The sequence below is a fragment of the Cygnus olor genome, chromosome 8, assembly GCF_009769625.2.
Source record: "Cygnus olor isolate bCygOlo1 chromosome 8, bCygOlo1.pri.v2, whole genome shotgun sequence".
NCBI lineage: Eukaryota > Metazoa > Chordata > Aves > Anseriformes > Anatidae > Cygnus > Cygnus olor.
The window spans coordinates 26,556,384-26,581,819 of NC_049176.1; the positions used below are offsets into that span (position 1 = coordinate 26,556,384).

Below are 25,436 nucleotides of genomic sequence, written 5' to 3' on the forward strand. Positions count from 1 at the left end.
ATTATCCCATTCCAATCTCTTCTTGTATTTCCCTATTTTTCCATCAGCTTTTTCTTCTCTACAGACTTACCCCTTTTCCACCTTCAAAGGTTTCTGAACTTCCACTACGGTTCAAACTTATTCTATACATTTAACTGAGCTCTCTTTCTTCCATTCCTGTATCTAGAATTTTGCCTTGGTCAGATTTCCATTTTTGATGCTGCTTCCTGACTTCCTACACCTCCTAACTATTAACTAGATCACGCTTCCCTTCTCCAGACTTCCAAAAGTACATCCAAAGGTAAGGATTATGAAAAACCAACATACTGACACATCTAAGCTCCCTGAGACTACGTTACAGCTACATGACAGGGACATAGACAAGCTTATCTGTTACATGAATGACTGCACAGAGAGAAATAAGAAATAACTTGATTTATTGTTACCCCATACATGCCCCTGAATTTGTTACTAGAGATTCTAGTATTCTTATTTCTGTGTTCTTAGCTGTGTAAGAAATACCTCAATACGGTTACTGAATTTGTTATTAGATCTCCACGTAGGTGAAGTAGGAAACTACTGTAAACATGAGTCATGCGGTCTCATGCAAAGATTACAGTGTCACAGCATTGTGGCTTCCTTCCAAGGCCTCTGCTGCTGCATGTCAGATCATTACTTTAAGAACGCGCTAAAGCAGGAAGCCGAAAAACAATCAATACACAATTCAGAAGTTTTCATAGCCCTACAGTATCAGTGCATGGGAGATCCTAGCAGGACAGGAGCGGTACGAGCTCCCCGAACAGCAGGCGGCCCCCTCCCTACCGTACCACCACACCTCCCTGCCCCTTCGCCTTCCTTACCTGCTTTGCAACTGCAGCGCCCTGCCCCTTTGCCTGGGGGCTTTTTTTGTGCCTCCTGCCAAGCATGCTGGCTCCCGAGTCTCACAGGGCCGCGTTTCTAAGGGACTGAGAGCACAAGGAGCCCAGCGTCAGTATCTCAGTACCCGGCTGGCGGCGCGGGCCGGGCACGGCCCCCAGCACCGGGGGCACCCCGCAACGCCCCCCGGCCGCGGGCACAGCGGCGCCGCCTTCCCCACCGCTCCCGCCCGGCCCTCCCCGGCCGCTCAGCCCGCGGGAGGCGGCGAGAGGCTGAGCGCCGTGAAATGGCCGCCGCCGAGGGCCCGGCCCGTGCCGGCCCGGCCCCGCCGGGCCCCGCTCACCTCCGCCCGGCGCTGCAGCGCGGCCCGGCCCCGCACCGCCCGGCCGCGGCTCCGCCACAGCACAGCGCCTGCGCCGGGACTCCGGGGGCGGGGCTGCCGGCCCCGTCCCCAGGGCAATTGGAAGGGGACAAAACCCCAAACCCCTGCCCCGGGATCGTTTGGGCTGCTGGGAACCCCTGGCGGTGGGAGTTCTCGTACAACCTGCCCCAGCCAGCCCCAGCACGTGGCAGAAGGAGGCGGGACAAGGCTGTGCTAACCCACGCGTTAATAAGGAGCTGCAGCAGTTAGGATACGCGTTGCCATAAAGGAGCCCCTTGGCTTTGCTTCTCCTGCCAGGCACATCCATGGTCAATGGTTCCTGAAGCTGCTGCGGCAAGGTTTCCAGTCCCCTAAATAAATGGATGCTATATCTCAGGTGCCCAGCCGTCTGAAGCATTATACCCAGCTTCATTACATGTAACCTTACAACAGGGAGCTCTCCAAGAAGCTTTCTACTAGCTGCAGCCTCATTCTACTTTTCCTTCACTGAGATCAAACAAGAACAACATTTGGAGCCCGTTCCACAGGAGTTTTCAACCTACCTATCTCCAACAGATACCCAGTTTGGTAAACAGCTCCATTATGGAGGTAGCTTTTAGACAGACATGGATTACCTGAGGTTACTTCCTTAAAGCAATCCTCAGTACCAAGGCAAGATTGCCATCTAAATAAAGAAAAAACAAACAATTGCTAGAATGACCAGTTTTTCTTATTTTTACTTTTCTAGTACCAAGCAGTTTCCTTTAGATAGCCAATTTAAATATCCAATCTTGATCGCAAATGGAAAGTTCATTTTCATTACAAGTGTAATAAAATTTTAGGCACATTTTAATCATGTGTTTTATACTCTACAGCATTCGATGAGGGAAATAAATACATCATAATGCCACAAATGACACTGCTGGTCTCAACAACAGAAAAAGCTCCTTAGTGATTAAGCTTGTTCGTAGTGATGCAAGTAATCAATTTCAATTTGTAAACCTCAGCTGAAAGGGGACCACTTACCAGCACATAAGAATTTCCTCAAAACAGATAGTTTGTTTTCAAATATTTAAAACGCTTCAAAGCACATTCTTTATTGTACAAAAGGTGCTTGGATACATCAAAAATATTTAGAAAAATACATTCCACTATTTCCATGTTATCAACACTTAAAATTAAAATAGATGATATTTAAAACATTTATACAAATATAAAAATAAAATCTCTATTGCCTTATTCATCCTTGAGTGCATACATGACATCATCCTGGCTGATATTTAGTCGCACACGCATGTGGAGATACTTATTACTGGACTCCACCAGCAAGAGCCTGCAGGCACCAAGTCTTGAACAAATCGCCATGATTTCCGACACCGTGGGGCTCTGCATGCCTTCCATTCTACACAATGATATGTGTTGATGATAGACCTATAAAAAAAAAAGGAAGATGTAATTCCTGTTTAACTCCTGCTGCAATATAGTAGGCCAAGGTGAAAAAGGGAAGTTTCCCTCCACATCTATGAAAAACTCGTTTCAGTCTGTAGTCTTACAGACTGCAAACACCCACGAACAGCTCAGAAAGGCATGACACCTTTAAAGGCAGAAGAATGCACCTGTCACTGATCATGCAGACTAGAAAACCTCTAACAAGAACTGGCTTTTCTATTTAGAAAAAGCAGAACAAAACCCCTTTTGGCGTTAGAGAAAAACTAAGGAAAAAAGATAAAAGATCAGTCTAACAAAATATTAAGTTTCAAGAGTTGATTGCATCAATGCAATCAACTGACACACGTGTTCAGGAAGAAGGGACAGAAAACCTAATTGTAATTCTTTCTTGCAAACCTGTAGAACGAGATACCACTAACATTTTATGTAAATATACAGTTCTACGTTATTATTACTATTTAAGTATTAACATTTAGCTTCCATACTGTGAAACATGAAATTGCCTCTGTATGTGGCTCTGCTGGCGTATTTTACAGGCCTACTAAAAAAACTTTGAAGCTACTAGTGATATATCTGCCTCCACTGAGAAAGAGGGAGATGCAGAAATTGGAATTAACTTTGAGGTTTCCTCCCTGAACTATGTTACCTGGTATTTCCAGGTTACTATTCATTTCTTCCTTTATGAAGCATGTTAGGTAAAGGCACACTATTTTCAGATGCAGACTAAAACACTTCATGAGCCAGACCACTGGTAGTATTAGCATAAGAGCAGGTGCTTCCAATGGCAAGTATTTAGTCCCACTGAAAACAAGGGGTAACATCAGTTATGCTTTACAAGTGGCCTGGACAACCATGTCCCAGTTTACCTTACTACATGTCTTCCGTCAAATTCTAGGAATAAAAATCCCAGATATTTTAACATTTATGCATTTGCCTGACAGTTTTGAGTGTTCCCCTCCCTTAAAAACAAAACGAAAAAACAACATGAAACACTAACATACCTGTTGAACTGTTGCCTCCTCAACTCCTGCCCTGCGAAACTCTGCTAAAATTGCTTTCAGAAAGATCTGTTCATGCAATGAGGCATTCCTGAATATCCAAACAAAAGAGACAAAAGTTAGTCCGCCAAGTTCAGAACTTATGAATCCTTAGGAAGATGTCTGGAAGGGAAACTGCCTGGTAACAATATTTAAACACAGGGTATTTTTCTATGAGATGGAAAAAATGCAAGACATTCCATTTATGTCCACTAGCCAATATTACAGCTCGCAGCTCTCGCACCACATAACACTGTGTTTCACTCTACCTCTTTCACTATCTGAAGGAGACATTTTATTCCATAGAGAATGTAAAGCTTAATGGCTCAATTAAAATGCCATGCAAAGTTTGATCATTGTACAGATCCTTGTTTCTTACAAGCACTTGTATTAGGAATAACATGAGACAAGTATTAATGTGGTAAACCCTCACGAATTAAAGAACTGCATAATGCCACAATGTTGTGTATGTGCTGTGCTGGCAGAACAAGTCTGTAGCTTCTTTAATAATTACAACACCCCTGCTGAGAATGGCAGAATCCACACCAGACATCATACCTGTTCCGCAGTGTGTTATGGTCAATTTACATTTAATAATGACCTATTCACATTTTTCAGACCCAATGTACAGTAAGCAAGGACATTTAGGAAATTTCAAAATCCCTGATTCAGACACTGAAGCATCCTGTACAACTTTCAACAAGCAATCTCTATGTCTTGGTTTCCCATCTTTCATTCCTATTTTGTATCTCTCTTCTAGCTGTGCTGCGAGCTGTGTTTTTTAAATCGTATTTTAACAAAGCGTGATGCATCACATACACCACCCAAAGGGGATAAAAGGGCAGATTGAAGGTTCTGTGGAAATCAGTAGTGAAAATGACACAAAAGCAAAGAAACGCCTCTAAGAAATGTTTTTACCTGATTGCATTTATATATGGTGATGAAAACATTTCATCTATGGCTTCTGTTACGTGGGCCATCCTGACTATTTCGGGTGTACTCTTTTGGCTAGCAAACTCGCAGATCTCAGTGGCCCTTCTGCAGATATCAAGGCAACGCCTTGCATCGCCAGACAATGCTGCTACCTGAAAGTAAACATGACAGGTTTGTAGCAATATTTTCTACAAGTTGAGAAAAATGTTTAGCAAGAATCAGACCAAAACAAACAAACAAAACCGGAGAGTATTGCTAATGTGGACTATGTAAATAAACCCATATTTGAAAAAATAGTCTTATTGATCAAAACCAAACAAAAGCAATTTTTTTTTAGCCCAACTACTCTTACAAAGTTCTCCCTCAGTGACTCCCCATACTCTTTACCTAGCACAACACACAGAACACATTTGCATTGTCTTTACCTTTCTGGAAACTAGCTGAACTGCATCCTCTTCAAATGCCTTCACACTGTTCAGTCTAGATGAAATAATTTGCTGTAACTGTTTATAGGTGTAAGGCTGAAAGGACATTCTGGTGAGGCCCTACAGAAAACAATACAATACAGTGAGCACAACCTGTATAGTTAGTAGCTTTAATTTCTCTGGTGGGACCACCCTCTCTTTCACATCCTTCTTCTCCTAGCTTTGATAAGCTTTAATAAGCTTTAATCATTTCTTCTGCTTCTTATTTGTGAAACACAAGTGCACATCCATAAATAAAACAGACTGAGTGAAGATCTGTGGTCGGACCACCTCCCCAGTAGGCCTGAGGAGCAAGTGCCGCTTGCTATTAGAATTCAAATTTCTCTTACAAAACAAATCAAAGCCAGCCAGTCACAAGAACCTTTTGATTACACTGTTTACACTTGGTTTTTAAATATAGTAACAGTAGAAACTATGAAAAAAATATCCAGCTCTCCTTTAGCATATCTGTACACATGTATACGGGCAACTATTGACTTCACATTAGCCCTGCTAGTCAGCAACCAGCCTAGAATTAAGTCATCTTCCGGCTCAAGCTAATAAATCAAGCTGATTTCAGACGAGAAGACCAATCGATGACTGTTAGAAATGGTACACTGCCTTTCAGTAAGAGGAGGTAAACTTGTACATTCTAAAATTTTGCATTCCTTATGCAGAAATCCTCTCTTAGGTCTATCTAGACTCTCAGATCTTCAGCTGGTCTGCAGGTTTAGTGGGTGGGAGAACAATTCACAGTTACTGTGCAACTGTTTTTGAGTCACAGAAGGATGGAAGCACAGAGCACTGTTTTTGCAAATCACTTTTTATAGCAGTGTTGAAACAATGACCTAGGAAAATATATAAAACGTGCAGAGTGGTAAAGCATCCAATTTTCTGTCCACAGGTATCCAACAAAAAAAATCTACCAGCTGATGATGGCAAATGGACAAGTAATTAAGTGCCTGGAATGGAAAGGGAAAGAGGAAGGGAAAACAGAAGGAAATTTCTCTGAACTCTAGCGTAAGCAGCTTCACCATGAGGCATGGCATTTGATTATCCAAATACTAATATGTTTAAAAAGACAGCTGCATTCTTTTTCTTAATTCATTCTTACAAGAACAGAGTGTTCTTACACAGCATAACATCTGATTAGTGAGCTGGCTCCTGTACTTACTTTGCTAAGATTAATATGTTCATCATCTGCCCACTAGAGAGAAGAGGGTATTAAAAACGCATTAACTTCTGTATATAGAAGTTATATATAACCCACCCTACCTTTCTCCCATATTACTTTTGACTACATACAGTATTTAATCAGTTCTTATTTTCTAGCACAGCAACAAAACTGTTAGAGGACATACCAGCCTGCTAGCTACTCTGTTCATCATTATTCTCTCTGGCAAGTCCATGGTGTTAGCAATGGCCAAGATGATTAACTTGGAGTGCTTTTGAGTTGGCCAGTCAAATAAATTGTACATCACATTCTGTTTTCGGGTCCACAGAAGATCAAGCTGAGGAGAGAAAAAGAGAAAAAAATTTGACTGAAAAAGGATGGCCTTGTATTTACAATACTTGATGGGGGTGTGAGAGAGCGAGTTCTGCCACAGAACACTTCTTATGTGATACTGAACAAGCTGTCTCTGTTGTGTCTCCTTTATTCATCTATTAATAGGACTGCATTTTCTGAATTAGGGCTCTGATCTCTTGGAAAAGCACAGTCCGAATAGATGTTTGAACAGGATTCATCGCAGTATTAAGCTAGAATTTTTAAACACTACTGTAATATTACATCTAACAAGATTAAAACACCTTTCATGCAAGGACCTGAATCAAATTACAGAAAAAAATAAATGCACATTTGCTTGTTACTGAATAAAGCACGTTAAAAGTTTCAAAATCGGATATTTCATTGTGAATGTTCTCACTGGAGAAGGCAACAGCTTCCTGACAAAACAGATTCTAAAGAGCTGAATTCTATGGTACTTAGGACTTGACAGAACCACTCATTCCATGACTTAGACCAAAACAAAACAAAAACACAACAACATGAAAACCAAGGAGAGAACAACTTTGGCAATAGGATGAAGATGCTTGCCTATTTACATTCAGTTTCCAAATAAGACTGTCTTCTCTCCAAAGTCTACTCATTTTAGGCCATATATGATACACTCTAAATACATACACTTTTTCTTTTTCCATCCTCCAAAACCTTTTTTTCTTATGATACCTTAAGAAAGAGAATGAAGGATTCCTTGTCTCACCTCATCTACTATGAGCACTGTGGTCTTCCTCTTTGGTCCAGGCGTACAGAACAGTTTTGCCAACAGCGTTGCAGCATGGGTTGCTGTCACCTTCTGACCTGTCAGTAGCTGGACAAGGATTAAACAATGCTGCAGGTTAAACTTCTGATTTCCAGGGTTTTGGTGTGATTAACTTTTACTTGATTACAACTTTTCTCTAACACTTAAGAACAACCATATGCTTGGTCACCCCCCAACTCCCCATGGAATTATTAATATTTTTAAGTGTGGTTGTGGAAAGACACTTAGCTCTACCAAAAACTGTCCATAAAAGAACAAAATCAAAAGAAAACAACGAAAAAAGAAAGGCCGTTAGAACTTCCTACAATTTGTGTTAAATATAAAGATTCACCTAACATATGTCAAAGTTCTCTCTGAACAGAAGACACCTGCCAAAAATCGAAGTCAGTTGACAAGAACAGCCTGACTTCAGCAAACTTGGATGCACATTAAAATATTAATGTATCATCAGCAAGACCTAAACTAAATAATTTAGTCAACTCTAAGCTAGGAAAATACCTTCAACAAGAACTGCTTCTGCAATAAGCACCGTGTCAAAACAGATAAGCTGACTGTATGTTACCTCTTCCCTTGCAGCTCCAAAGGCACACAGAAATTAAAGCATGACAAGTCAAAATTATACTGCATATGCTGAATCAGTTGTTCAACATATCTCAGAATCAAGCCGTAAAATAAAATGGAGATTGTACATGAAGAGTTTATCTGCTCTCCAGAACAGCAGCTTCCCTTTTAAAGTACTGACTGGAGATTTCATGATTAAACACCCTGAAGCACAACAATAATATATACTTGTTTCATGTTTCCAATTCAATCAAGACCAGTCTGAATCAGTCCTACCAAGCAGTTCCCAGAGGATTCTGATTCTACAGCTCTGGAACTGGTCATCCAATATCTCAGAGTTCAGTTTGTTTTGGTGGAATTGGCACACTTACTGTACCCAGGCATTTAACTTCCTCACTTCCATCTGTCCAGGCCTTTGTGTTGCTGTTCCCTTTGTTATAAGCTTTCCTAAGAAAGTGATGTAACTGCAGTAACGGGGCAGAAGTTTCTAAGGAAAGGGACTGGATGCTTCAAGAAACACATTTCATTTCCAGATCACTGGCCTAAAGGTAGTCTAGACTGCCAAAGGTCTTGGTGCAGTTACTCTCTAACTGGCATCTTAATCCATTCCTCAGAAGGGTAACTCACACCCGGATAAGCACTAGCCGTAGTCCCAGGTGAGATACTGCAGACTGGTTTGTCATAAACATTTGGAATACAGTATGGTTGACAGAGATGGTTTTTCTTTCACTAGATTGATATGACAGACTGATTTACAGTTAAGACCGTCTAAGTAATTACTGTTACACTGACTTTCAGAGTTGTCAACTCAGTAACTTTCTAAACATGTGTACAGAAAAAGCTATAGAAGGGTAAATATAAAAAGAATCTAGTTTAGATTTATTATTATTTAAACCTGAGTGAATGTTATAAATCAGGCTATTTCCCAGCCAACGCCCTTAGGCAGCTGGAAGCGGGACAGTTCACAAAGCTGGGCACAGCCTTAAGCAAATCATTTTTAACCTGCTCCCAGATAAAAGCATATAGTCTCTCAGAGAGACTACTTCAGAAGTACTGATTGTTAATTGTCTTGAATCCTGAAACACATCGAGGATCTGATGGTAAAGTATAGGATTTCCCTTGTTTCAAAGCAGGGAGCCATTGAAGAGGCTTTGCTTACCTCTAGTATCTGCACATAAGCTTGGTGAGGGTCAGTCAGCTTCATGCCATTGATCTCTATGAACTCGAATGCTGGGACATCATCATTTTCTGCAGCTTGCTGAAGACAGCGAATCACTTCGTGAACAGTTGCAGTTTTACCTGTTCCAGGCACTCCAGAAATATACATGCACCTACAGAGGAAGAATACCTTTTTAGCAGTCTGAGCAAAATTGTGACAAGAATCTGGAATTCCTGGGCTCTGAGACCACCCTTGAATATTATTCCCTCTCTGTCACTTCAGGCAATTCCCTGTATATCAGTTAGTTTATTTGCAAACTGGGGCATGCCACACATTGGAAGATCATGAGAATTTTTATAATTACTGAAGCAACTAACAATCTAAAATACTTTATAAATGCTAATTGATCTCTTAATAAAAAAAGACTTTCCCAGATGTTTAAAATTGACTAGGTATTTGTCTTAAATTTGCATCTGTAAAATAAAGGAGCCTACATTAGTTATATGCACAACCTAATTAAGTAGAAAAAAAAAAGTAGGAAAACCTCAACTAAGAACTTTATTTCGGTCAAACAAGGATATATTTTTAAATAAAAGCAGTGTAGATTGACTGCTATTATGCCACAGGTAGAAGTTAAAGCCTCAGCAACAAACTCACCCTCCTGTACCATCAATAAGTTTGCTTTCCACAAAGTTATAGATATCCTGGAATTCTTCTTCACGACAGGGCAGAGATTTGGGGATAGCAGAAACATGCAGCCTTTTGACAAATAAATAAATAAATTTAAAATTGGAGGTCCAAGAATTGCGTTTTCACAGCTCTACCTGAAGGGCCCACTGGGAAAAAACAAATAGCCACCCTCCTCCCCCTTTACAGTTGCATGTAGCTTTTCAAATCTGTCCTACATACTTTAAGTCTGAATACCAATGTCAAGTATCCAAAAAGAAATAGTCTAGTCTCTCTATAGTTTTTAAGCTTTTAGATTAAGAAGGCTGAATGATCATCTTCGTAAGCAACCACCATTAAATACACGATAAAGATCTAGCTGTTGTAATTCACAAAAAATAACTCAAGGTAGACTAGGGATAAAAAGGGACAATAGCGTATAGGAAGAGGTGAAAAAGCTAAAACTCAGTTTGAAATCCTGTACACATTTTTTTCCACTATGTGAGGATTTAGGCACATATGAGGAACTTCCTTCCTCACTCATCGAGAGCAGCTAAATATTGTACCTTTACAGTCTACAGGAGAGGATCCTTGTTTTTCTAATGTTACACAGAATAAAGACAGATACCTAATTCTGAAGGACTTAACATTGACTGATTACAACAATTTGAAATTGTAAAAGTAGTACTGTAGCTACTACTCGTAACCGTAGTATTGTATTGGAAATTCATAAATGCTCTTCTGGTATCAAAACACTAAGCATTTTTTCCAAATTTATTCAATCTAGTAAAAGTTGGCATTTCTCTATTTCAGCACAGCCTACAGCTCTGCGTGTCTGAAACAAAACTATTATTTCTTCCCTTCAGCAAACATTACCTTAATCTGGCTTCTTCTAGCACACTGGCTGGTTTCTGTGCTGCATGGCTGCGTCTGGGAATTTCAGGAGTTGCATTCCGGGGTGTCTTCGGTGTTCCTGGTAAAGGCTGCAGAGAAAAATTAGAACCTCAAACAGATTTGCTAGATACAAGAATTTCTGCTGGAGCCCGATCATTCATACAAGTTTCCAAAAACAATACTGATGCGTAACGACTACCTGGGGATGGCAAAGTAGAAAATGAAAAGAGAAACAGTCCTTAAAGAGGGAATTACTACATAAGCCTCACAGTCTTTTTCTTCCTTGAGGGAAAAAAGAAACTGGGAGGGGAATGGTGACACAGACAACTTTAAAATTCTTCAGCCAGTTACAAGGTAAAGTTCTTTATATTTTTCTGAAGTCCCATGTTACGAAGTGGTCTGGATTTTAAGAAACAGCAAGCAAATAGGAACTGATCAATCTGAATTTCATTGTCCAAAGAAAAAAGCCACGCAATATCTGAAATATTCTTCCTTATTGTGCTTACCGGTTCTAGTTATGCTAGGGTTTCTGTGTTAGACATTTCATAAACAGAGAAAAAATTAGCCATTGTCAGTATGTGCCTGACTAAGGTGCTGAAGAGTGTTAACAAGTCAGGCCTAAGATCCATCAAACCTGAAGTCTCATCCCAGGGATTTCCATCCCCAGTGGCTGTTACGCTACGAGACATTGCCGGCCATGCTATCTTTGGTGTGGCCATGAACCCTGTAGAGCATCCCTCCTGTGTTGGCAGCATCGGCACATTGGGAAGCCTTCAAGAATCGGGACAGCACGAAGTTGGGTTTATGGCTTACTGCTGTATATAGAGATTGTGCTGAATAAAGACTACACAGAAACTGCACTAAAGTGTCTCCGTGTGCAGTTTACAATAAGAGTCAAAATGTTGGCTATAAATGGATACTGTTCTCTAAGCAAGAACAGGACAAGAATATATTTCAGCCTTCAGCTATTTTGACTTCATAGGATTTCATGCAATGGATGTAGTTTCTTTAGTAACCACCCCCATGGATCATTCTTGGGTACTTCCACGGTCTCTCACTGAACCCAGGTAAACTTCTTATAGTAACAATATCCCTTGCCCAAGAGCTGCACAGGTCTAACTACTCACTGAATAATTAATTACTCGTTTTGATCACAATTCCTACTAGGTTTGAGAGCCTATAGAGAAAATAGTCAGTTTCTGCTCAACTCTTCTGCCACTCATGACTTCAGAGACTTACTGTTATCTCCTCCCACATTGTCTCACTTTTAAGTTCACAGTTCACGTACTGCTCTCAAGTGTTACCCATGTAGAATCAAATCCATCCATTCCATCATCTTTCCTGCCTTTCTCTGATTTTTTTTTTGAGAATAAGGTCTAAGAATAGGGCATCAATCACTGGTCAGCTCCAGCCTAATCCAACATTTTCTCTTAGGCTGATGTTTTCTGATCAACATTGTCACAACATTCATGATACGCAAGTACTGCATTTTCATAACTGTGCTGAAGCTCATATGAATCAAGCTACTGTTTCAATTCAAAACTATGGGATTCAGATACTTAACTTTGGTACAACGGTATTGAGCATTCCAACACTTGGCTTAGAAATAATAAAAACAACCTTTTAAAATGTCAACAGCTACAAGGAACCTTACAGTTTTCTTCAGGATCTTGGCATAAGTGTGAACTGAAGGCTTCCTTGAAGATTTTGGGGTGCTGAATATTCTGCTTGCTTTAGTTTTCTTTTCCGGTGTACAAAGCACATCGTTATCTTCTTCCTCGCTACTTGAAGAGTACAATCCATCTGAGCTAGACAGAAAATCCTCTTCCTGGTTTGATTCTATCATATTTAATAAGCTATAAGAAACAGAAATGGCACGAGTTTTTAAAAGACTATATGCAATTCTACTCACTACAGAGTTTCATTTGATACATTTTCAGCTTTTCCTGTAGTTGCCATAATCAGCAAGTCAACGTGCTCTCCACTTGAGCTGTTAAGTTCTTCCATAGCTGCTTAATAGAGTGGTTTAAAGGAAGTCAGTTTTCTGATGAACACTGAGTCAGCTTAACATTTCTGAATACAAGACAGTTTTCACTCTGCAATTAAGCTTATTTCTGTAATCATTTGCATTTCAATATTATGCTATACAAACTCTCAAGGCTTCAGGCTATCAAAAGCAACCTGAAAAAGATATCATGGAAGCGAAAGTTTACCTGATTTGCTGTGCAATGCGAGCACTTGTCTTCTGTGCACATGCTCTACGAGAACGAGGGGTGACTATAGGGCTCAGACTACCCAGCTCCTGAAGGCCAGTTAAGCTGTAAAGAAAGAACACAAAGCTACTTGTATTTCCTCTTTGAATCACCCTTGTAAAGATGGAGAGAAGGCCTTTCAAACTTCAGGCACAGTTGTGTTGGAGTGACAGCCAGAACAAACTCATTACAGTTGTTATAGACTGGACATGGCATGGACACTGGCAGCATAGTTTGCCCTCATTGGCACTTGCTTCGACACATCTTTGCCCAGAAAAAAACCACAAACATTTACATTCATGGTCTACGCTAGAAAGATTTCCTATTAAAGAATAAGTGCTGTTATGTCTGTTCTCCTTCGGAGTCAATTTTTCTATTTGAGTTTTGAGATTCCTTCACTGTCAGCTTAGGCACTTGATCCTTATTGTTGAAACATGTCCCTGCTATTGGTTTTCCTATTAGTAATTCATCTTGTTGTATGCTTTGAACATATGCTTTAATTATTTGTAGACATAAAAAAAAGAATCTGAGAACTGCCTACAAATGCCACTGAAACGCCTTTACCTTAAGAAGTGAAATAGCAATAGTTTTTATGCTACATATAATAATAGACAGAGAAGGGGGCAAATCCCTCAAGTGTTGCATCCACAAATTTACTATTTGAAAGGAAGAACCTCACTGGTTTATGGCTTCTTGCGTCATTTTATGTAAGGATGTTTGATCCATTCTCCCCCTGCCCCAGCTTAATTCCATTTTTAAAGACTGAAGATATACTTACACAATAACTACACTTTGATATCTTTTCTAAAAAGTAGTATGAAAGTATACACGTAATTATCATGTGAACTCGTATGAGGCAATCACAGCTCTTACTACAGTCTGGCACATCTCAATAGTTGTCACAAATAAGGCACATCTGAGCTTGTACCACATACATACAGGGACTGCAGGGAAACAGACTTTTATCCACGCTGCTGAATACAAACCTCAATGATCAATTATGCTTCAATTCTCTTTCATATCCCTTTCATCATCCTACCATTCCCAATCCTCTCTCTGTTCTTCTAACTGGGAGCTGCTTGTGCCCAGTTTTAACATCAGCTCCTCTTACAACCTTCCCCAATCATCCATTCACTTCCAAGTAACACACTTGCTATAACTTCACCACAGCACATTTGTAGCTATTTAGGCTATCCCCCATTCTCTCACTGATCTTAGCAGACAACGTGTGGGACACAAAGGGACTTTGCCTGCTTTTCTCTCCAGAGCTCTTTCTTAAGTGTGCTATTTCTAAGTAGTTCTCTTAAAGATATTACATACAAAAATAATTATGAAAATGCTATCACTTACCACATAGTGTCATCTTTAATATTAAGATTCTTGGCTTTTTCGTTAGATTTTTGGACGTTACTATAGGGGGATAATCGTATTGTATCACTAAATCTCTGCTGGTGCTCTGCAGCATCACCCACTGAATTTGAGTCATCATCAGCACAAGGTATTTTTGGCGGCGAGCCTAGAATTCCAGTGAATTTCACTTTTCGTTTAGCAGCTGATGGTTCTAACATTACTATAGTATCACAGTCATCATCCAAAAGCTCCAGAACATCACAGTCTAGGAGCTTGCTTTTAGGAAATTTTGTGGGACCTAGGAATCAAGAGCAAAATAAACTTTTGTCAGGCTGTACTATGGATGGTTTCATTAACTTTCAGAAGACATAGTATGACTGGCTTGGTGGCTGTTGTTTAAATGATAAGTGATGGCATTAAGCTTCAGGGACAAAGAAAATCTCGCTGGAAGGCATGCATTCCCTCTCCAAAGACGACAAAAAAGTACTGCAGACTTATTTTTCCATTTCCTAACTCTCTCCATCACTTACAACTTTACTTAGGCTTCAGTTTGAATATATAACGTGTTACAAAAGGCCAAATGTGCTTGCTCAGCCAGCCCAGTTACCTTCTAGCACACCATTAGCAAAAATATTAAGGAAATAAAAAAAAAAGGGAGACATTACGATGTCAAATTAGTCTGACTGGTAGCATTTCAGAAAACAAACACTTTAATTTAGACTTACCAGTTACAAATAAAACATCTGCAACAGCAATTGAACATAAGCAGTATAGTTGCTTGAAATAACAGACATATAAGAAGACAAAGAACTGCTGCTGCCGCCAAACACATGGGCTAACCCCAAAACTTAAATAAAGTAGCTAAAAATACAGTATTGCCACTGCTTAGACTACCCAAAAACGAAGAGGCACGAAACATGCTACATTCAAAACCAAATGGACAGAAAATTGCCGTATACATACTGTTTAACTGTAGCTTCTTCCTTGCTGTTGGAGTTTTGGTGCCATTAGCCACTCTTTGTGAATGTCTCTCCTTAGACAGGGAGGACTTGGAAGCAGAATGTTTTGATTCTATTTCTACCTCAACATTTTTTGTTTTCATGACACTCCGAGCAACCCTCTTGGTCTCTTTTTTCATGGAGGAAATGATGTCGAAAGGAATAAAAGAGTTCAAAGAGTTTGGGATGCCATCTCCTTTCTTGTTAGCTTCTTTCAGCTTAGAGAACGTGTCAGTGGACAAAGCCTTAAAGCATTTCCCATCCCAAGACTGTTTCACGTAGAAAATTTTTTCCTTGTTTAATGTAATGGGTAGTTCCTCCTTTGGATGTAGTGGTATGACCTGCAAAAGGAGAAAATACCAACACACACATACCTTAATATTTCCTGTTAACTTCGCATTCAACTATTTTCTATTTACATATTTTATTATTGGAACTCGTGCTATCTTTCATTACAGAAGGCAATGCCTTCAGTCTAGGTATACTTAGCCTAGCATAACTTTCCTGTACTACAGGCCTCCCATCACATCATTTTGTTCCATGCAATCCTCTAAATGAGCTGGCTGCCAACAACCAAAGTCATTTTGGGATGGAGGAAGGAACATTAACAGTTTTGAACTATCCTATAAAACTGCATTAGCATACAAATACACATCACACGTTTGGTTTGGGAAGGAGTAAAGTAGCTGCATTGTTCTGTTACGCTTTCCAAATTGTTGTGGTTTCTTTCTTCCCTGTAGGTATAGATGGGCAGCCGTACATACCAGAACACTTTCAATAATCGTCTCCACAGCTATGTCATTGTCGTAGCCAGAAACCTGATCAAAAAATACTTCTTGGGGAGAAACCTCTCTTTTAAGCAGTTTCCGTTTATTCTGAGGTATCTCTGTAATATGAGAAAACCACTGCACGACTGCGTGTTTCTGCTGAGCACCTATAACAATGAAAAGAAGCCAATGAACACTCAGAATTTTGCTGCATCACAAATAGTTATTACCTCAATGACTTCTGCAGAAATATTGGACAAGACACTTCACACACATGTAATGAAAGGCAGTGTTCTTCCCTAAGAACTTTTAGTTTAGACAGGACCGAAAAAACAGGATGGAAGATATTACAGCTGTCTTTTTCCAGATGGTCAAGATAGGAGAGAAATTGGCTCAAGTTTGCACAGAGTCAATACCAAAATTAGGAACTGACTTCAGGTCTCAGAAGTCTGAGTTGAGACTTTCAAGGCTTAAGGTAATACCTGCACAGAGCCTCGGAACACAGAACACCTGCAGACCAACTAACCCACCAGCTCACTGTCACAAATTAAGAAGGTTCCTTATTTGCATGCATGTGTTCTAGCTGGACTCCACTAACTGAAGGCAGTGACGTAAAAGGAGAACTGAGAAATTTCAGAACATTATTTGTTATTTCAGTGTTATTTTAGAAATAAACCAGGAACATTTGTTCGCTGCCTTAAAAAAATCAGATAATGCTGCTGTGAAATATACAGAAGTCTGAATAAACACTATGAACAGATTCAATGCGGATAGATTAAAAAAAAACTTTTGAACGTATTACAATTGAATATGCTCCTCTCTACATGTTAAGGAGTTCATCTTTGAATAAAACAAAGCTACGTATATTTAATTTGTCAAAGATGCAGAAATTCATGAAAAGAATATTCAGTTATGCTACAATAAATGTGCATTAGTACATATGTATCACTCCAGCTTATTTATGTTTAAAAGAGTAAAGAATTTAAAAAACTACAAAATATTACCACAGCCCAAAACAAACAACAAAATCTGTTCAAAGAAATCAGACATAGCTAATGTATAGTTTCTCATTCAGACAAACTTTGTGCTGCCTACCTGCCATGGTTCATTTGTTCATATCTCCCTCTATCTATAAATAAGTAGTTCTACAGGGGACAGAAGTAATGAGCCCCATTTATTCAGCCTTGTACCTTACGTCCCTGGTGTCTAATAAGATGCAAGTACCAGGGCTGTAGCGTTGTTGCTCTGTTTGAATTTTCCAATCTCTAAATAAAGCATAAGCTCACGCTGTCTTCCTCAAGGACCATTTCTCTTAACTGAAACAACTAAGCAAAAGATTTTGCCTTTTAATGCCTTTCAACCCTGTGTTTAACTATCCAATTTAGTTGAAATTAGCTATTAGCCACAAACATTTGGGGAGTATGTGCATATAGATGCAGTGATTACCAAAACCTAGTTTCCTTCATAACTTTGGCCAGCGATGCTTTTAATGCTACCTACATTTCCGTGATACAAGCGTCTTTAATTTAAGATTTCTCAGATAGGAGGTAATTTTTTTTTTTAAATTATTTCTTACCATCTTCATAGAAATCCAGGAGTTGTGCCACAAAAGGCTGATCTGCATTCTCCCCTTCTATTAAAACAAACTCGCCAAGCTGTATACATTTTTCTGTTCTGCTTCTTTCTGATTTTATAATGATCCCCCTAGAAAGTGACACACACATGCAGATTAGCAGGATTTCACATCCTTTATAATTCACAAATCATTAAAGCTGATCACCTGCCAGCCTTATAGATAGTTATGGCCCACTTACAAAGGCTAAAATTCATTTTCCCTACTAAAAATCACATAGATTTTAAATAGTTAATACTTATTCACAAGTTTAATTAAATGCTTGTTTAAACATTATACAATTTACAAATCAAGAGCTTTGTGACAACGTTTTGTTATTTCCATAAAGTGTTGTGACACAGTATGGCAAGACCACTACTCCTTAGTAATATTCCTCCTGCCACAGTAAACTTAATGATGTCAAAAAGTTAAAGAAACCTGCACCGTTCAAGTTCCCCTGAGAAACCAGAAATAAATGCTATTTACTTGTACTGCAAAGTCCTCAGTTTTCTGTCTGAGTTTGTGGGCTTTCCATACCAGGAGTAAATAATTTTGTTCTGCTGCTGGGTGTTCATGATTCCCAAGGAAAAGCTAAAACAAATAAACAAACATTTTTTGCTTATTATTTAAAAATAAAAGCAGAGAAAGACCCAGGATTGCCGGATTACTAGAACTGCAATAAGTTCTTTTAGTGAATATGAAGAAGCTGGCATAGATCAGTTGATCCACAGAAACCTACCATAGCTCACATCTACGGACACCACTCCCTCAAGGAAAGAGGAAAAAAGGAAGGTTTTTGGTAGCGGATTGTCCTTTAACTCTGTTTTTTCACATCCAGCATTTGATTAACACATCTGACAAACAAGTGATTCCCTTGACACCAGCTTGCTCACTTGTTTGCAGAGCAAGTTACCAGCACTGATGTCTTCTGTTTTGCCTGCTATCAAAATTCTCCCAAACACTGGAGGCTAAGATGCAGCCTTACTGCCATCTCCCTGAGCTCTATTTCCCCCATCTCCTTCTCTGAAGACAGCTTCAGCTCCCAGCGTAGCACAGCCCTCGCCCAGCAGCACTGGGACGTTCAATTGCCACACTTTCAACCACAGCCCGGCAGCGGCCCCTCAGCACCCATCACCACAAGGGCCCCAGCCCGCCAAGGGCCATTTTAACGTTGCTTTTCAGCCGGCTCCCTAAGGCCGGGCAGGTGAAACGGCTACGAACGTTTCGCTTTTGCTTTTTTCCTAAATAAGAAATTTCCCTTCGGAAACGGACCGCTTGCCTCAGGAAAACGCAAACCGACGACGGTTAAGGGCGCTCCCTCAGCGAGCCCCGGTGCCTCACAAGGAGCCCTACTCCCTGAGGGAGCCTTTCTACCTCAGCGAGGCCCCCAGCTCCCTCACAGGGAAACCCCCCCCACCCCCGGCTCCCTCAGCTCCGTGCTGCGGGAAGGGGCCATAACGGCCGTGGGGGATCGCTCCCACAGAGCTCCCCCCCACACCCGTTCCCCTCAAGCCCGGGGCCGCGCTCACCGCTCCCCTCAGCGACCCCCGCGCGCGCAGCGGCAGCAGCACGAGCTCCGGGCGGCGCCGCGACAGAACTTCCCGCCAAAGCGCGCACAGGGAGGTAAGGGGCGGGTGGAGAAGGAGGAGGAGGAGAAGGAGGAGGAGCTCCGCCATATTTGTACCTGGCACCCACCGCCCTCACAGCAGCGCCGGAAGGGAGGCGCCTGCCCGAAAATAAGGTGGTGGTGGCGGCCGCGGAGAGGGATCCGGAAGCGGAATCGGTTGCGGCTCGTCACGGAAGCGGGCAGCGGGGGGGTGCCGCCGGGCTGGGGCGGCCATGGCGAACCGGACGGTGAAGGACGCGCACAGCATCCACGGCACCAACCCGCAGTACCTGGTGGAGAAGATCATCCGCACCCGCATCTACGAGTCCAAGTACTGGAAGGAGGAGTGCTTCGGCCTCACGGGTACGGCGGGGCGGGCCGGGGGGCTCTGAGGGGGCACTGAAGGGGCTCTGAAGGGGCTCTGAGGAGCCGTCCCTCGCCCCCTGACGGGCTGTTTTCCCCCTGTAGCCGAGCTGGTGGTGGACAAAGCCATGGAGCTGAAGTACGTGGGGGGCGTCTACGGCGGGAACATCAAGCCCACGCCATTCCTGTGCCTGACGCTGAAGATGCTGCAGATCCAGCCCGAAAAAGACATCATCGTGGAGTTCATCAAAAACGAGGACTTCAAGTAAGTCTGTGCGCGCTCTCGTGGTGGTATTTTATTTTGCGTTTGTTGTAATAAATGAAATGTGGATGTCCAAAACGGCCAGGGGAACCCTAGACAAGGTTTAGCTTTCTCTTGTACGTGGTAAAATTTTTCTTCCTAGTGCAGGGCCTTATTCTTGCTTTTGAAGAATTTGCTCTCCATGTCATCTAGGTTGTGGAAATTGCTTGCCTTCATGGTGTGTGCTACCTGTGATAATGCAGCTCTGCCTGAAGTATGTGGAACGAAGTGCATTAACACAGCCAGAACTAGCTACTTTCTGTTTCCCTAATCACTGGAAGTGATAATGCGACTCCTGCATGCATAATCAACCCGCACAAAATACATGCATCTACTCGAGTATTTGAAGGAGGAATTTATGATAGTGTACCAGTTTTCCTCACAAATCTCTGAGAAATTTCTCTTAGAAATTCCTTTTACCCAAACTGCTAACTATGCAAACAATTCAAATAAGCAGAATGGTTTGCCTTTTAGGTACGTCCGAATGCTCGGTGCGTTGTACATGAGGCTGACGGGCACAGCTATTGACTGCTACAAGTATCTTGAACCGCTCTACAATGATTACCGAAAAATAAAAAGTCAGAACAGAAATGGGGGTAAGCAGCCTTACACTGTTTTGATTTCTCGATGCCTCATAGATGGCCTCTTGTTAGAAAAATGTAACATGATAAATATTCTCTTTGGTAATACAGCTTAAAATGGGGAAAAACATATTTTTAAAGTTTTGCTTTTACGTGTTCATTCTTTGGCTAGTTTGTTGCTGATCTTGCTGATGTGTACAAACAAGAACTGCCTTGCTTATTTTGCTTTCCTCAAGTGCTTTTGTTTTCTGTTGGACACTGAAACTCAGTTCCACAAATACCAGAGACACCACTCATGTGAGCACTGAGAATCTACTAGTCCTAGCTAGTTATGCATTTTCCCATTTCTGCGAGACAGATCTAATGATTTCCCTTATCATAATTTTAAAATTGTTAGTGTACAGCACCCTCAATGAAGTCTGAAGTGTTTTATCAGCTAGCATTAATCTTGTTTTTTAAATTCTTCTTTCTCCCCCTTAGAATTTGAGTTGATGCACGTGGATGAATTTATTGATGAACTACTCCATGAGGAACGTGTATGCGATATCATTCTGCCTCGATTACAGGTTCGGAAAAGTGGATGGTCTAACTGCATCAGATTTAGTAGTTGTATCAGCTACTGGCTTGTTGCAGGAAGCTGCAATTCAGGCCCTTTGGGCATGTAAGATGGGCACGTCAGCTGCCTCCTTAGGTGTTTGTTCTTGAGCTGTGTAAGATAAAGTTGTAATTTCTTCTAGAAACGGTATGTTCTGGAAGAAGCTGAGCAACTTGAGCCTCGTGTTAGTGCTTTGGAAGAAGACATGGATGATGTAGAATCTAGTGAGGAGGAAGAGGAGGAAGACGAAAAGGTTAGTGACCTATTTGCAGAGGGATTGTTTAAACAGGTGCTCGGATGGATCATCCCAGTCTTTGTGGCCTATGAGAAATATTTGAGGGGAAGCCTCAGAAAGCTGTTTACAGCTCTTACATCCTCCCCTGACGGATTTTCATATAAGCTGCCAGTGAGAATATTTTAAACTCTAAAGTGCTTTGTCAAGCTTTCCTGTCTGCTGAAACTCACAGACCTGGATCTGTTCTGTGCTACCTAAATGTGTTCACGTCAGTTGTTTTATGTACGTAGGAGAGAGGGTGATGATGAAAGTTATGGTGACAGTCATAGTCAGTTCTGCTGTACTTCATTTATTTATTGTTCAGAAGTCCTTATTGATTAAAAAAAATAATGAAACGAGTTACAGAAATATTTTTCCCCACTGTTTCCAGCTGGAGCGAGCACCCTCTCCTGACCATCGCAGAAGAGGCTACAGGGACCTTGATAAACCTCGCAGATCTCCAGCCGTGCGATACAGGCGGAGCCGGAGCAGGTCTCCACGAAGGTGACACTTGACTCTTTTTAAGCATTACTTTTACCTATAATGCTGCAGAGCGCGAAGCACAGAAGTAAAGGTGACAATTCAGCAGAATCTCCTACACCTAATTCCTTTAGTCACTTTCTAAAGTAAGGAGTTGCAGTGCACAGCTGCAGTCAACATTTGTCTGTACCCTTCCCTTGTTCTTCAGCAACTTAGAACTTGCTGGCCAGTGTTAGCTAAATCTGACAATAGAATGAAGATATTAAGGAGAACCAAGTGCTTGTCTTCACGTAAGCCAAAGGTTGGAGAGAAAATCCAATTATTCTTGCTGGTAGTAAGCCAAAAAAAATCACAGCTTAACTCTTCAGCTCACTGTATGGGCCAGAGCAGAAGCATGCACTGCCTCTCATGCATCAGACCAACCAAACACTAACTGGGAACATGAGAGAGTGCAAGGGAAGCTGTGGTGCTGTTGCTGCGGAATGCGGGAAATGAAACTGCTGGTTCTGTTTTTTTTAATGACCCTCTTTTTCCCCCCATTGCAGGCGAAGCCGCTCTCCAAAGAGAAGAAGGTAGTCTTTTATTCTATTATATATTCTCGGAGTGTGTGTTTTTTTTAGTATGGCTATCTTACAAGATTCTTTTCTCTCAGTCCATCACCACGCCGGGAGAGGCATCGCAGCAAAAGCCCAAGACGACACCGGAGCAGATCCAGGGAGAGGCGCCACAGATCAAGATCTAAATCTCCAGGTATTTCCATAGTTTACACGTTAAATCTGGCATATCTTTATCAGTAGAATATCCACTACAAGAAAAATCTGTGTCCTGGTATCAAGAAGCTAGTTTAGGTGGTTAATCTAGCTTATAAAGTAGTTAGTTATATGAAAGCATTGCTGGAGAACTTCAATACGTACAAAATTGCCTTGAGCGCATTTCTCAGGTATTTGCCAGGAGGCTAATGTGACTGCTCTAATTAAGCCTAGAGCTCTGCTATTATCTACAACACTCTCACCAGAAGCAGATTGCATAAACGAAAGAATTCCAGGGTCTATGGAAGTAAGTTACCTTTTTTTTTTTTAATCTTATAGGGCACCACCGTAGTCACAGACACAGAAGTCATTCCAAATCCCCTGAAAGGTAGTATTTCTTCGTATATTTCTTAAGAATGACTGTACAGTTATAGGTGGTCTTACTTGTCATTGAATCTTGGGAACTGAAGCTCTTACAATGTTAAAGTATTTTGTGTGGTACCTCACCCAGTGTTACAGTAAAGCCATTATGCGTATTTGACAATAGAAAACACTAAACTACTATATATCATGTTGATCTTTTGACACAGTAAAAATCACTGTCTTATATAGCTTAACTGTTTTCTGTTTCAGATCTAAGAAAAGCCACAAGAAGAGTCGTCGAGGGAATGAATAATACTAACTCCAGCAGTTTGGAGGCCTGGAATTGTGGTCTAATACTGTCCTCTCTGCTTTATGGGACAGCTGAATATGTAATGGCTGCTTTAGCAGCCCATTTCTTTAGTCCATCACCTCTTGTATAAGTGTTTTTATTTCTTTGTTTTTTAACTAAAAGAAAGCTAGATCCTCTTTAGGTAGTTACTTTCTTATTCTTGTGATAGAATTTGAGAATTGTTTTTAAAGCGTTTTTCTCAAGGCCTGTAAAAGTCAGTGAAGAGCAATAATAAAAGGGGGGCTGTCTTTAAAGGAGGCTTCTGGTTTCTTTTGTAATACTTCCAGATTTCTAATTGAAGCTGGCTTTATTTTCAAATCAAGGTGATGTTATGACCAACAGCTGCTGCGTTAAGTTACCAAAGTTAGAATATGTTTAAGTCAAACGCTGAAGAACTACCAGCCTAAAATATATCTTAGTAAACCTCTATTACAGGAAAGGAAGCAATGCTATTGAGAATCCAGTATGTTCACTAAAAGCCAAAGCTAACTTAAACCTAGTCTTTAACATAGAGCTGTCACTTCTTCCTTTGTAAGAATCATCCTTAAGTCTAATACACTTCTTCTGATACCACTATCAGACAGTTCAAAAGCTTCAAGTAGAGAAAAGCTTCAAGTAGAGAAAAAGAGTTTTTGCCTGGAAAGCATTGTTAATGAGTACAGTTAAAGACAGCAAACTACTCCTTTGAACATAGAGCAGTTATGGCCTACCTGTGGAATAGTGACACAATAGCTCAGCTCTAGCATCCCTCAAAGTTAGCATTCAGTAAAACCCTGTTTTTCAAATGAAAAATATTCAAGTTCTTACTCAAGTTACAGTTCTTAATACATTTAATGACATGGCAGGAACACAGTTGTGCTAAGTCCAGTTTGTATGATCCCTTTATTCATAATCTTGCTTCAGGAGCATGGGCAGGCAGTTTTGTCACTGTATGCTGCATATACAAGTTGGGATGTTTACTATCCACCTACTTTCACATACTGCCCAATGAGTGTTGACAACACATAGTAGTAAGCCAAATTAATTTATGGAAGGTCCTTTTTAGAGTTACCTCCTTGTACAGCTTGATTTTTTTTTTAAGATAACTTGATATTAGTTTAGAAAGCGTATAAACAGAAAAGGTGTACATTTCCCTCAGATCAAGTATTCTACAAGAAAGACAGCACAGGGAGAAACATGCACTGACTGCATGTCTCATTTTAAATGACAGATGAAAGATGACTAGCTTTAATACCTAAATGTAAGTTGTTTTTGTTGTTCTAATTACAGTCGCATATAAGTATACATATAAAGAGGGAAGAGGAAGAAGTCTTAACTTTTTTTTGCAGTTTTATTTTTCTTTTAAAAAGTTTTTTGGCACTACATAGTTCTGTAAAGAATAGAAGTGACAAATTTTTAAACACATGAAATCCCTTTCTAATTTTATTTTTTTTAGAACAATATATATAAAGTCTGAAGCAACCAAAGTATGAATACAGCTAATAGAAAATAAAGAACTTAATTTTAAAAATTCTCTCTTTACAGTTTATCAAGATAAAACAAAACACAATTCCCCTTAAAAATAGGGTAATAAAATAGATGAAATTTGTATCACTTAGTTTTGTGATACTAGTAAAAACTATAGTTCGTATCTATGTACAAATGATACAGTTTAAAAACAGTCTTAAATAATCTTGTATCTAAACACGTTGCATTAAGATTTTAGATCAGAACCTGAATTTTTCCTCCCCTCCCCCCACCCACCCACAACCCCCTTCAATTTCACTTTTTCTGTTGAATGTAATTCAGATTCAAGTGTGGGTGTCCTTGAGACAGAAGCGAGAACCGCTGGTTACTCTGCATCAGTGGACCAGCTAAAAGAAAATGGATTACAATTACTTCAGCAAATTAAACACATTTAACAGTGCTTGGCTATTTTAAATGCATTAATCTTACTCAGAAAATAAGTAATTTACAAGACTGACAAGTGCTATCTGTATAGCTAACCCATTTAATAGGACAATGCAGTATTACTTTAATGCTATCTCCAACACTCCCTCAGAATCATCAATACATCATTTTGTTTCATTACTTCACTCTTAGCTAACAAAAATAAT

The 25,436-nt window shown here is 40.5% G+C and overlaps 4 protein-coding genes across 12 annotated transcripts in view; 1 reads left to right on the forward strand and 3 right to left on the reverse strand.

Moving 5' to 3' along the window:
• Positions 1-1,371, reverse strand: part of CC2D1B (coiled-coil and C2 domain containing 1B) — a 32,549-nt gene extending 31,178 nt beyond the window's left edge. The window contains exons 1-2 of one of the 2 annotated variants that reach the window (XM_040565068.1): positions 1,199-1,371; positions 840-944 (exon numbers count right to left, since the gene is read on the reverse strand). In XM_040565068.1, the coding sequence (XP_040421002.1) occupies positions 840-905 (66 nt within the window). In that variant the 5' untranslated portion in view covers positions 906-944; positions 1,199-1,371. The remainder of the gene's footprint in view (positions 1-839; positions 945-1,198) is intronic. The other variant, XM_040565069.1, reaches the window with a different exon arrangement.
• Positions 1,372-1,458: 87 nt separating this feature from the next.
• On the reverse strand, positions 1,459-19,437 carry ORC1 (origin recognition complex subunit 1). Of its 3 annotated transcripts, none has more exons than XM_040565073.1 (17): positions 19,364-19,437; positions 18,166-18,270; positions 17,644-17,771; positions 16,065-16,234; positions 15,266-15,641; positions 14,303-14,600; positions 12,914-13,018; positions 12,355-12,556; positions 10,683-10,789; positions 9,798-9,899; positions 9,141-9,312; positions 7,361-7,468; positions 6,461-6,610; positions 5,061-5,180; positions 4,621-4,787; positions 3,667-3,754; positions 1,459-2,647 (listed from the first exon to the last, which is right to left on the reverse strand). In XM_040565073.1, exons 2-17 carry the CDS (start codon positions 18,252-18,254, stop codon positions 2,453-2,455), a joined length of 2,577 nt encoding a protein of 858 aa, XP_040421007.1. In that variant the 5' UTR covers positions 18,255-18,270; positions 19,364-19,437; the 3' UTR covers positions 1,459-2,452. The 3 variants fall into 3 exon arrangements, with proteins under 3 accessions (XP_040421007.1, XP_040421004.1, XP_040421006.1); XM_040565070.1 differs by having other exon boundaries at positions 19,209-19,365; XM_040565072.1 differs by lacking the exon at positions 19,364-19,437 and adding an exon at positions 18,419-19,038.
• On the forward strand, positions 19,386-23,594 carry PRPF38A (pre-mRNA processing factor 38A). The gene is made up of 10 exons (XM_040565074.1): positions 19,386-19,648; positions 19,754-19,913; positions 20,424-20,545; positions 21,011-21,096; positions 21,268-21,378; positions 21,791-21,903; positions 22,425-22,451; positions 22,532-22,629; positions 22,968-23,016; positions 23,262-23,594. Exons 1-10 carry the CDS (start codon positions 19,519-19,521, stop codon positions 23,302-23,304), a joined length of 939 nt encoding a protein of 312 aa, XP_040421008.1. The 5' UTR covers positions 19,386-19,518; the 3' UTR covers positions 23,305-23,594.
• Positions 23,595-23,761: 167 nt separating this feature from the next.
• TUT4 (terminal uridylyl transferase 4) overlaps positions 23,762-25,436 on the reverse strand; it is a 46,212-nt gene continuing 44,537 nt past the window's right edge. For all 6 annotated transcript variants that reach the window (XM_040565060.1, XM_040565059.1, XM_040565058.1 and 3 more), the window contains one exon: positions 23,762-25,193. In XM_040565060.1, coding sequence (XP_040420994.1) covers positions 25,102-25,193 — 92 coding nt within the window. In that variant the 3' untranslated portion in view covers positions 23,762-25,101. The remainder of the gene's footprint in view (positions 25,194-25,436) is intronic.